This window comes from Sorex fumeus, unplaced genomic scaffold (genome assembly GCF_029834395.1).
Source record: "Sorex fumeus unplaced genomic scaffold, SorFum_2.1 ptg000028l, whole genome shotgun sequence".
NCBI classification, from domain to species: Eukaryota; Metazoa; Chordata; class Mammalia; order Eulipotyphla; family Soricidae; genus Sorex; species Sorex fumeus.
Genome location: NW_026606085.1, coordinates 9,692,479 through 9,705,604, shown reverse-complemented (window position 1 = coordinate 9,705,604; position 13,126 = coordinate 9,692,479). Strand labels below are relative to the sequence as shown.

The window sequence follows — 13,126 nt, the reverse complement described above, 5'->3', positions numbered from 1 at the left end:
TTGTAGGAGTACTGCTATTTATTCAGCCACTGATTCGCTGATTGAATTGGGCAGCATGAACTCCACCTTAATTATTTTTCTTTTTATATTTATTTATTGAATCACTGTGGGAAAAGTTACTAAGCTTTCAGGTTTAAGTCTCAGTCATACAATGATCAAACACCTTTCCCTTCACCAGTACTCATTTTTCACCACCAAGAACCCCAGTATACCCCCCCACACACCTCCAAATGCCTGTGAGGCAGATGGTTTCTACTTAACTCTTCTCTACATTGATTACATTCATTATTTCGACAAAAGATGCACCATTATTGTTTAGAATTTCCCCCCAAACAATCAGAATTGCTGAAAAGGCATTGTGAAATATTTTGTTTTCTATAGCTGGTTATGAAAATCATATAATGTCACGCGGCCACGATTTTGGATTTCTGCAAAGAGCCAGGTAATTACGAGATTGGTTTCTGTGTGTCTGGTGTTATGGCCGTGCCAGAGAGCCTCTCTGTGGGGGGGTAACTCATGACTTTGGTGGGGCGTGAAGGACGTGCCGGTACCGCCCCCCTTCCCATGAGACTGCAGTTGCCTTGTCACCACCAGCTCGTACCTGGCTTTCCTATAAGCTCTAAGGCGGCGGCTATCTTGCTGCTAGGGAGGAAAAGGTGGAAGGGAGCAACACCCTTTCCCTCCCGGGGAGGCATGGCGCAACACCCTTTCCCTCCCAGGGAGGCATGTCGCGATAGTTTAACGCATGGTCCATTCACTTTTCTGCTGCAAGCTGCCCCTCCTTCCCATGAGACTGCAGTTGCCCCGTCACCTCTGGCTCATACCTGGCTTTCCAATAAGCTCTGAGGTGGCGGCCACCTTGCTATCAGGGGGGGAAAAGGCGAATATTTTTATTGTTTTTTTTTTTTAGCTTCTTGGGTCACACAATGCTCAGGGGTTACTCCTGGCTCATGCAATCAGGAATTACTTCTGGAAGTACTCAAGGGACCATATGGAATGCTGGGAATCAAACCTGGGTCAGCCACATGCAAGGAAAATGCCCTATCCACTGTGCTATTGCTCCAGCCCTCTAGGCCCATTTAAAGTACCAAAAAAAAAAAACCATATACATTCAATGACTTGAAACAAATTCTGTACCCCTAAGAATGTTTTTCACATAGAAATGTCAAAACAATCTTATTTCTAACTCCACTGTTTAATTTGTTCAGTTAAATTCTTAATGGTTTGGGTGGAAGACTTAAAATTGAATAGAACAAAAATAGGCTGTCTCAATATAGATACTAATTAAGAATTTACAACAAATTACAAAATAAATGTTTGTTAACACATTCTACAACAGTTCCTATCTGCAAACCTGGATGAGCATGGCATTCAAGTATCTCTGGGTGCACTAATTATATTCAAGTTTATCATTAAGGATATTAACATATTATCAAATGAAACTGTCCTGCTAAAAATTTTTGATAAAATTAAATTTAATAGATCATTTAACTGACACTTTTTTAAAAAATTTCTAGAACTTGAGGTAATAAATACAATTGAGTTTTCCAGAAGGGAATAAATTAGTTCAGGAAACTGTTTTAAAGTATTTTCCCTGAAGTACGCTATAACTAACAGATTGATAATAAAAGCTTTGCATTAAGTTGGAGATGGGAAATAAATACACGAATTTTAAGTAATTAGAAACTGATATGATCATTTAATAATATATGAAATATTATTAAAATTCCTTAAATCAGCCGTGCTCAATATGAATATATAAGCATCAATGCAAGTCACAGTAAAATTTAAAAGAAACAGAACACTAAAATTAAATTTTAAAATAGATTCTATTAACTTGGGCTGGGGCTGGAGCGATAGCACAGCAGCAGGGTATTTGCCTTGCAAGCAGCCAGCCCGGCAAAGCCGGGTTCAATTCCTCCGCCCCTCTCGGAGAGCCCGGCAAGATACCAAGAGTATCTCGCCCGCACAGCATAGCATGGCAAGCTCCCCGTGACATATTTGATATGCCAAACACAGTAACAATAAGACTCAAAATGGAGCCGTTACTGGGCCCGCTCAAGCAAATCAATGAATAACTTGGGCTGGAGCAATAATACAGCGGTATGGCATTTGCCTTGCATGGGGCAGGGCCGCCCGACCCACGTTTGATTCCTCCACTACTCTTGGAGAGCCCAGCAAGCTATCAAGAGTATCTTGCCCGCGCGGCAAAGCCTGGCAAGCTACCTGTGACATATTCGATATGCCAAACACAGTAAAGACAAGTCTCACAATAGAGACATTACTGGGCCCGCTCAAGCAAATCAATGAACAATGGGAGGACAGTGCTATAGTGCTCTGTTAACCTATCTAAAATATCAGTTGAATGTATACTCAATTTTTTATATACAAAGTCTCTTGTGTTATATTTCAAACACTGTCAAACACTGTCATATTTAACTATACAGTGTTATATTTAATTTTCACAGTTCATTTCCATTTAAATCAGCCACATTTTATTGTGTGGTAATTTCTTTCACTGGCTATCACAACCTTAGTTAAAATATATTTCAAGGGACTGGAGTAAGTTGTTTGCCCTGTGGCTGACCCAGGTTCAATCCTTGATACTCTATATGGTCCCCACACCCTGCCAAGAATGAACCTTGAGTGCCAAGCCAGGGAAACAAGAGTAAACTCTGAACACTACCAGGTGTGGCACCAAAACACACACAACAAGATTTTAAAATCTATATTTCTTAGTATATGACACAACCCAGCTCTAGTATTTTCTCATCTTTTCATCTTCATAATTTATAAGTTTCTATGGCTTGTGGAATCACTGTGGTTCTTACATTCCTCTGGTTGATACCAGAGACTGCCATTCCTCCTTTTCCAGAGTGGCCTGTGTCTATTTCTAGAAGTCCAACTACCCTCTCACATCAGTTTTGAGTCTGTCATGTATTGGGAAGTCAACCTATACCATCTGTCATGATTACTCTGTTTCATGTGGCTGAAACTGAGATTCTGGAATGTTCTGAGAGCAAAGTACTTGCCCTTTATCACAGTCCTTGTACGTACTGGATGGTTTTGCTTGTGCCGATTTCCTAACTCTTGAATTAATTCTCAACAGTTCGAACTTTCCAGTCTAATAGCACAATATATCACAGCACATAGCTTTTGTGTGCGCTATATATGTGAGCAGCAGAGAGGAGAATGAGCACAAAGTTGATGAGTTGATGATCACTGTCTTTTTGTCCATAGCACTAACTGTACAGTGTTTTTATCTTCTACCCAAACAGGCTATTATGAGGACAGAGATGGGACAATCTATTCTCATTAAGTCTGTTGGAGTGTTCTGGAGACAACAGAGAGGATTAAATGATCTGAAAATCTCAGTCTATGGAAAGGTCTATTGTACTCATCTTTGTTATTTCTACCGCTATGCATCACTGAAATCTTAGGACACTATGATTTGCTATAGTGATATAAACACAAAAGCAGTTTTTACCTTCTATATTCCAAATGAACCTGAGATGCTTTAATAGAGTCCATTCCATGTATTATCTTAATATTAGAATATTATTAAAATTACTGTAAATTAAATTAAATAGCTATATTTTAGTCAGGGCATAATAATGAAATAGACAGTTATTTTAATAAATGACCTATTTGAGAAGCATATGTGTTACATATTTCAAAAAGTAAAGATGTTGTCTACAGATTAAGTCTATAAGGTATCCTGGATTTTCACCATTGCGTAAAAAAAGATATCAAGAATAAAGCTTGAAGAAAGTAATATAAGCAACTCCCAAAATTACGCCTGATGTGTCAGCAATCTCTAAAATTATACAGACAGGGCTAATAAAAATATTTTACTGAAAGTATTATTTTTTTCTTTTCCCATCTTCAATGTGTCAGAATCAAATTAGGCAGGCATACCTGTTTGAAAATTAATAAAATCACTAGTGCTTTAAATTATACATAAAATTATACATAAAGGTTGTTTCTCAACCTTTTTTTAGACCATGACCCCTCCAAATTATTTCCTGCTAGACCCCCGAGTCTTGTGCTGTGGCCTTTCATTTATTCAGTTTTCCCTTGTGGCCTCCTCAGAACATCCTGAAGGTCCATTGGGGACCAAATGAACCTTGGCTGAGAAACACTACTTTAAAAGGCTTTTGTAACCTTTTACAAAGTGGAATAAACTAACCAAAAGATTGCCGCATTGTATACAACAGAGAAGTTTCATGAGCAGTTAATTATCTGTTTTAAAAATGAACTAATTACTAAAATAAGAACAGAATATCATTTCCAAATAACGATGGAAAATAGAGGAACACTTTGATTTATTTTTAAAGCAAAAAGAAATGCTGCTTGTGCTAAATGAATTATATCAGATATAAAATATTAAATATTTTGAAATCCAGACATTGCCTCTTCAAGTTTACTAAAGCAGAATATTAACACTGGGAAACCATCTGCAGTATAACTTTACTGCTAATGGGATAATTAGTTAATTCATCACAAATTATCCGTATGGGTTTTTTATCCCTGATTTTGACACATTAACTCTGAGCATAGTAGAACATTTCTAACGATTATTTAATACTTATTGATCCATGATTGCCAATTCATTATATGCGCATCTGAGCTTTCTTAAACATTGCCCCAAAGAAAGACAAAAATTTAAATCCATACTAAGAATTTGTCTGGATTCCTAGTTGAAATTTTGTCATTGAAGTTTCTCTAACATAATATTCCTCTATATAATGATGAATATTTATTTGTCTGAAGGTTAAGAATGAATACAGTACTATAGAGTGTTCACATGACTGTATGATTAGAGCATCGAGCCAGAGCTGAAGCAACGTGCCTTGAAGCATTAATCCTCTACTTTTATTCCTCCCACTTTATGGCTCCCCAGACACAAAATGCCAAATACACGTTCCTTTGTATGTACAGATAGATATTTTTGTTTATTTTATATTCATTGTTTAATTCAACTTCACATATGTTCATTGTTTAATTTCAATTTCACACATCATTCAAAAGATGAGGAATTATTTACTTTTAAAACAGATAGAAATTGTGTTCACAGGAAAGGCCACTAAGTTTGAGAAACTTTGCTAACATCTGGCATGCAGAGATGATGCACTCTCAAGTCTAATAAGAAAGAAAACTCAGTACTGATTTCCCTTTTTACTTTGGACAAATTCAGTTTCATTTCACAATCCTAGGAATTCTATTCTGAAAAATATTAATTCATCAACACTTCTCTACAAATAAGATGATAAGTCCTTTGTAGCCCCAAAAATCCACCCGTTCCTCCTTTATAGCACACAGAGAGAGATGCTGTTTGAAAAACTATACACCTTCAAATTATAAAAAATACATGTAACAAATATCTCAAAATGAGTTAAGATTTTTTACTGAAAGAGAACTTTGGATGGAACTGTCCAATATCTTTGAAAATTAGAAAGTATTTCCCTTGATTTGACTGTACTACCACAGAAGACTGTTGTGGTCTACTTAGCTGCCAAAAAAAAATAGAATATGCAACCAAAGCAGTTTTTATGAAACTATCACATTTATTCATCAGTTTTAGGTGATCTGTTATAACTTTTGGGGGGGGTGCTAGATTTAAATTTTGTCAGAAGTTGAATTTCTATCAAAATAGTGTGTGGAAAGTTCAATATTATACAGGCAGTATAAAAAAATACTCCTGGTAAAGGCTTAGAGCATGACTAAACTAACCAATCTCTAACTGAATCATTTGTTACATAATCGAACTCTGCTTGGTGAAGGCTGGTAAAATGATTGCATCGTTAACCTAAAGAATTATTTTAAAATGTAGTATTCTCTTCATCAAGGAATAATGATTTCAATCACTTTATTGTAATTATCTGAATATTAAACACATGGTTTCTTTAAATGTTATTTCTAGTAAGTGCTTGTGTATTAAAATGTTATAGCAAATAGCAATACTACTAACATATACATTTTTGCAAGTACTGTAGTACAGCGGGTAGGGCGTTTGCCTTACATGCAGCCAACACGGCCGACCCAAGTTTGATTCCTCCGCCCCTCTCGGAGATCCCAGCAAGCTACTGAGAATATCTCGCCCACACAGCAAGCCTAGCAAGTTACCCATGACGTATTCCATATGCCAAACACAGTAACAAATCTCACAAGGTTACTGGCCCCGTTCGAGCAAATTGATGAACAATGGGAGAACAATAACAGTGCATATAAAATAATTTTTTATTTGGAATTTCTACTCCATTTTCAAGTTAACTAAGTTAAAAACTAAACTTCTGCTTTCTGAAACTGGAAGAACATCTCTATTTTGGTAGCTTTAGTTTTCTATGACTGCATTCATTGATACTAATGGTTAGTATCAGTCCCTTCATTTATTATCCCCTTTATTCGGTTATAAGAATTCTGACAAATTTTGAAATCTACAAACTTATAGTCCCTGGGGCTGATCTCTAATGGAACCAACCTCTTTCTCTTGGAACAGAGCCAATGACAACTGGATAGGGTTGTATAAGTTATTGAGTGAAACGTTTCATTCTCAATGGCTGAACTCATGACCCCTTTTAATATATGTTGCCTGTTATTATGGGAGAAATCTCTTCAACTGTGTCAAGATGAAACTGTCAGTATCTCTCTAGATTTTTTTGGTAGTTGTAGTGACAGATTAGGTGCAAGTACATGAATGAAATGGGGCTTTATTTAAAGTGACATTCTCATCAGATTCATCAATTCTAATTCATTTATGTCTTTTTGGAGTGCTCTGTCTGTCTCATTTATTTCAATTGCTCCCTATTCTACCAATATGCTTTTCAATTAGTTGAGCAGAGCAATAACAAGAGTGACATAACAAGACAGAACTGTGTTCTGGCAACCTGCTTCTTGAAGTACCCTGCACACTTAAATACTCTACATCTTGGGCTTAAAGCATAGATTTATTAAAGGGTTGGCCAAAAAAGTCTCCTTCTCAAACTTTAATTAGAGTTCTTTGAACTATGTGAATTTAATACAGTTCTGCTGATAAATGAAAGAATGCAATAGTTCACAGGTGGCAAAGATATTTACTCCATTCTACTTCCATCTGTTGATATGCCTACCATAAATTTAAATTGCCTATCCATCATCCATCTGGAAGGAAGCATTAGACACAAATCCACTCACCTACAGCTGCTCTGCTACATTCAGCTGTCTTTTCTTGAAAATGTCAGAAAACCCATAAATAAACTGTTTCTAACATAACAATTAAGGTACCTACATATAACTTACATGCATAGACATAGAAGTGGCAAGTTAATTTGAAGTTTAATTTGTTAAGGTGCAGATTGCTATTATAATTTATACAAAAATTCTGAAACAATTTGTGTTGTAACAGACTATTAATCAAAATTTGTTGAAAATCTAGAAATGGAGCTGTTTATGGGACTTATTCTTTTCTGTGGTTTAATATTTTATTGTCAGAGACTTTTTAAATACTTATGTTTTTTTTCTCCACAAAATGAGAGTACATGGGAATATGGGAAATACTAATTTTATGGCTTTTTCCCTATAGAACTAATTAAAGAATACTTGATACATTTGGTATCCTCAATAAAAATGACAAAAAAATTTAATTTTCTAAAATGAAAGATGCTAGAAATGTGAGATTTACTGAACTGGCCTTCTTGAACATTACTAAGACCGGTAGAACAACAAAATTATACTGGTGAAACTTTCTGAAAAAATATTCCCAAATTTAGTTGTAATCATTCTACTTTTCAGTTACAACTATAATAGTTAAGGAACTGAAAACAAGATCTAGACCAAGTAAAATAACTTCTAATATTTTCAATATTGTTGTTAATTTATTCTCTAGGAAGCATAGCAGTGTGTGTGTGTGTGTGTGTGTGTGTGTGTGTGTGTGTAGACACACAGCAGAGCTTGGGATACATGGTCAGTGGCGCTCAGGGTATACCTGGGTTTGAACTCAGTTTTCAACACCACAGCTGTGTGTTCTATTTCTCTAAATCCCCTTACAATATTTTAATCAATGAAAATAAACTGATAGAGGATGAGTATATAGTAGCTTGTGGTATGATATTGCCATTATTTCATAAATAATTATAAAATAGGAAAATTAACTATAAATCCCAAATAGACTGACCTTCTTGGTCGAATATCTAAAAATACACCACAATATATAAAAATAATGCAATAGATGTGAGATGATCTGTTAGCTGCCACTTAGTCATATATACTGACATATTCATTAATATTTCACGAATTTTCAAGGACTTATTAAATTATATGATGATAAATATTACTGAAAATTTATTTAGTTTGTTTGGGGGGCCACACCTGGCTCTGTTCAAAGCTTATTTGTGGCTCTGTGTTCAGGGATCATTCCTGGATGTGCTCAGGGGATCATGGGGGTGTCAGGACTAAACCTTCATTGGCAGCACCAAAGCAAGTTCCACATCTGCTGTGTGCTATCTCTCTGGCCCCCAGAAAGACTTTCGGACATATATATATATATGAATGCCAAGCAGCTAAACAAAAGGCTGGTTTCCTCTGTGAGATTCCCTGCTCTGGAGGCTCCTCAGCCTTTTCCTGCCTACAACATCCTGCTTATGTAACAGAAATCCTGTCTTCAAACTCAGGCCTCCAAAAGGCATAAGATTCTTCTACTAGCACATTATATGCTATTTGAAGAAGAAATCACAAAATCAGATTACATCTAAGTATTTTTCTCACAGCAATTTTATATAATCTTCATGAATTTGCCAAATTTACATCAAAATAAAAATGCAAGTAGGCAAAATAAAATTTAATTTTACTACTCTTCATTTTACTACTATCTTCAGAATACTGTAAACTGTGGGTAATGATACAATCAAGATAACTTCAACTTAAAACACCTACTTTGAGAAAATATTAAACTTCAACACACTGAACTATTGTTAAGGAGCTCCAGAAATGAAACAAGATTTTGTGTTTATTTTCCATTGATCTTCCTCTTGACTTTGCATAGATAAGTAAAAGATGATATGTACCTACTTACTTGAAACTGGGTCCAAATCCAGAATGCCAAAGAGGAAGAAGTTTCTGTAAATGTATCCTTTTGCAGTAGACATACAAAAATGACTCAGAGTGGATCCTCAAGGTCAGTAAATGACAATCTTTGAAGGATACCTAGAAAGAAAGGATGCATACTGTTAGCTGCAAGTGATCTCTCTTCCCATTGTGTATAGTTTGGAAAACCTAATTTTGTTAACAAATTAAATTTTCTTAACAGAGGAAAGAAAATTTTTTTGCTGCTGTTGTTTGTCTCCTGGGCCTCCCCCATGGTTTCAGGGGCCTTTCTGGCTATTTCAGGCCATGTGGTAACTGGGACTCTGGAAGGCCCATGCCTATCACCCAGCCCTTGAACAATCTCCACGGTCCAACAGATGTTTTCTATTCATGTTCTACTTAGTTACACATAGACATTTATGCTGCTAGTTCATAAGTATATCAATATATACTTAAAACAATTCTGTTTTGAAGATGAGTGGTGCCTGGACAGGAATTTGGGGGCCATTCTTTGGGGGATACTGAGCTTATCATCGAAAGCTTACTGCTTCAGTGCCCAAGGGACACGGCTCCACACGAAGCCCAGTACTGTTAGTGGCTATACAGGGCCCATCTTGCTGTGCTTAGTGGATCAGATGGTGCTCAAGACTGAACTGAGGACTTCAAGAATGCAAGGCATGTGCTTCATTTATTTGAGCCATCTCTCCAGGCCTCAGCATTTCTAATTAAATAAATGGATTTAATTGTTGTTGATAAATTATGTGTTAACTAAAAGTTCAATAGCTTAAACAATCAGCACATCCCTTATACAGAAAATCAGTATGAAATCATGACCTTAAACTACATATTAAAATAAATGGGCTTAACAGACACAAAACATTCTATCCAACGGAAGTAAAAAAGCAATCTTTTCAAGAGGACTTGGAATATTATTCAAGATACATAATCTAACAGGCTACAAAAGAAGTATTAATAAACTTAAGATTGAAATAATAGGAAGTACCTTTTGCAATAATATGACATAAACTAGAATCAATTAAAGAAAAACTGACACAGCAGCAAAGAAAAAAACTGGCTAGAGAGCCCCACAGCTCCTAGAGAATTCTCTGGGCCCCATCCAGAGCTGATATCCCCGGGAGGTCCCAGATTGGGTAGATGCTGTCTCCCCACCTTCTCCAGATGGAATCCCGGTGACCATGAGCTTCTACAAGCATGGATCTGGCATGTGGGTACCAGGACTATTTTCTGAACTGCGCAGCCGCATAAGCGGCCGCACAACATTTCCTGATATGCAAAGTGATCAGTGGAAAGTTAATGATCTACCATTTGTCCCTGAAAATCAGGCTTGAGTAGCAAAATCTGAGCAAAAGTTAATGCCCAACCAAAATACATCTAGACTGTGTATGTATGTGTATATAGCACTATGGTGCTATGCAGCCCTGGGAGAGGAAGGGTATCTGTTCCTCCGCCTGTCCCCCTTTGCGGTGACAACATGGTGGCTGCATCTTTTAGAGCTTAATGAACAGCCAGGTATGAGACTGCATTGATGAGGCACGTTTGGCTTCATGGGATGTGGGTGGAATCTGCCTTGCTCCCCGCCATGACAATGCTCTGGGTTGCCATCCTCAAATGCCTCCTCCGGCTTCTGACCTACCATGATTCCAGAGGCACACATACCAATCTTGGAACCCAGGGACTTCTGGCAGTAATCCCTCTAGGTTTATTACTAAAATATCAGAAAGTGACATACCACGCATGCAAAAGTGCCCACTGGCTTAGGTATGCAAATATGCTTTATTTAGTCTGTAGATTCCTGTAATCTTCAGAAATCTATTAGGCACAATGTTTGTAAAAAAAAATGACTGGCAATTAATTAACCCAATGAAGTTGACACACACAAAAACTATGTACCACACTTCCCTTTAATCATGCCAGATCTTAATCTGGCACAGGCAATTACACTCTTCAAAACAGATACGACTATTTTCTTTCCTCATTTTCATATCTAAAATAACTCATTTTCCCAGCAATGTCTATCTTCAATCCCAACATTGCATTTCTGGGATGAGAGTTTTCTACAAGTCTTTTAAGTGTATGATTCTTGAGTGCTATTTGTCCAGCTTCAACTGCTACACCATAACTCTTCCTGATAATACATTACTTCAATATTCCATGTACACACAAATAACTTTCAAATTAATAACCCTCTTCCCCATGGTGCTCTTAAAGTCATCACAAAAGTAACACAAATGAAGAATTACACACTGTTGTGCTCACATTCTCTCCCACCCCCCAAGAAGCAGAAAACGATGTCATCTTTCCAAGTTCTCATTCTCATTAATGATACCATCATCTCTGTAGCAAAATAAGTCACACAAATGAGGTCTCTTCTGATAGCTCACTGTGCTTCACACCTGAGCTGATTTATCACATCATGATTATTTAATATCTGTATCTGTTCTAATACTGCATATTATCCGTTTACTTCACCAAATTTGCTTAAACAAGTAGTTTTCACTGAATTGGTCTTTCTTAAACACTTTGGGCTCACTTAAAAATATTATCCATACCATATCCATACCTCATTTTCATATCTAAAATAACTCATAACTCAGAATAATAGTTCAAATTGAAAGCAGATAAACGACAGGAGATGAGTTCTGTTTTCCTATTTATGCTTCTGAACATACATGCATGCATACAACTGATTGATTTTAATACTAAACAAACTTTCTGCCTAATTTAGTGTTCCACACTGTGCCAGCTATTGGAATTTAAGGGTGAACAAGACCCGCCTTAAGCATGGTAAGTGTGAGAGGAAGAGTGTGGAAGTAGCAGCGCCTTGTGAAGAGTGAAGTAATGAGGCCAGTGCTGCACTGCACATCTCACAGAGGATACCCAGTGCATTGCTGGGCACTCAGGGCAGGATTTCAGAGGAGGGCACTTGTCAGATGAAGGAAACAACTGTATCAGGCATGAAGGGTCTGATTAATGCCTATTCATGGTCAAGGAAATAAACTGAGTAGTAGATAGGAATGTTGTTTGAGGTACTAAGGAACATTTGATCTTCATTTGATCTTCAGAGTATTGTGAAAATTAAAAACAATCCATGAGATAAATAATAAATATGATATTAGTCTTCAAATTTCTACACACATTAAGTATGATGGCTACTAAACCCATCCAAATACATTAGGTCATATAATATTCAAACTTGTTTTACTGATGTCAAAATGGATGTTTTTAGAGACCTCACAGCACACACAGAAGTTTCCAGAGTAAGAATAGCATCATTCAGGAAATTTTTCAATAGACAAATATATAACTGTAATTTCTAAATGGACTTTATTTTCTAGTATTACGTAAAAGACTTGTTACATATTATATTAATTCCAACTATACTTATTTTTATTTCAAAGAAGATTTAAAACCTTAACTTCTAAGAATTGATTATATTGTAGTCAATCATTTATAACATGCAGTCAAATCTTAATGATACCAGGTGTATCATCCTAATTCCAGATTAACTACATCCCACTGACATGGTTTCTTCCCCACTCTGTTGCCACCTGTCTGGTATCAAACCCATTCAGCTGTGGAGGCTGACAGATGCTTCTTCCAGGGAGCCGGTGAGAGCAGGAGTAAGGTGAAAATGACTCATTAGCAATGAAACGGAAAAAATGTGCAGACTTCCCTGTGGAATCTTTGCATGATGCATGGTTCTTTTTCCCCCCCCAAAGTTTCTATCTCCCAGTTGAGAGTTTATTGCCAAAAAAAAAAATACATTTAATCTACAAAAGTTCTTGAAATGACTAATTTAATTCACAAAAGTTCTTGAAATGACTACACTAAAGCAATGCCATCATATTTAATTAACTAATTTCATTTCCTCAACATCAGATGTGATTTCAAGGAGCTATTCTTGATGCTTTTGCTTTTGAACATGTGCAGGGCGACTGCATTAAATTATTTCTGGAATTATGAGCTGGCATTGTTAATCTTAATATTTATGGAATTATGAGCTGGTATAGTTAATCCTAGTCACTTGATAACTGTACAAAATAAA

General features: G+C 36.5%; 1 protein-coding gene across 4 annotated transcripts in view; it reads right to left on the bottom strand.

Annotated features, from left to right (window-relative positions):
• Positions 1-13,126, bottom strand: part of CNTN5 (contactin 5) — an 863,350-nt gene that overhangs the window by 656,559 nt on the left and 193,665 nt on the right. For 3 of the 4 annotated variants that reach the window (XM_056114781.1, XM_056114779.1, XM_056114782.1), the window contains exon 2: positions 9,050-9,180. In XM_056114781.1, coding sequence (XP_055970756.1) covers positions 9,050-9,122 — 73 coding nt within the window. In that variant the 5' untranslated portion in view covers positions 9,123-9,180. Of the gene's footprint in view, positions 1-9,045; positions 9,182-13,126 lie in introns of those variants that run through there. The other variant, XM_056114780.1, reaches the window with a different exon arrangement.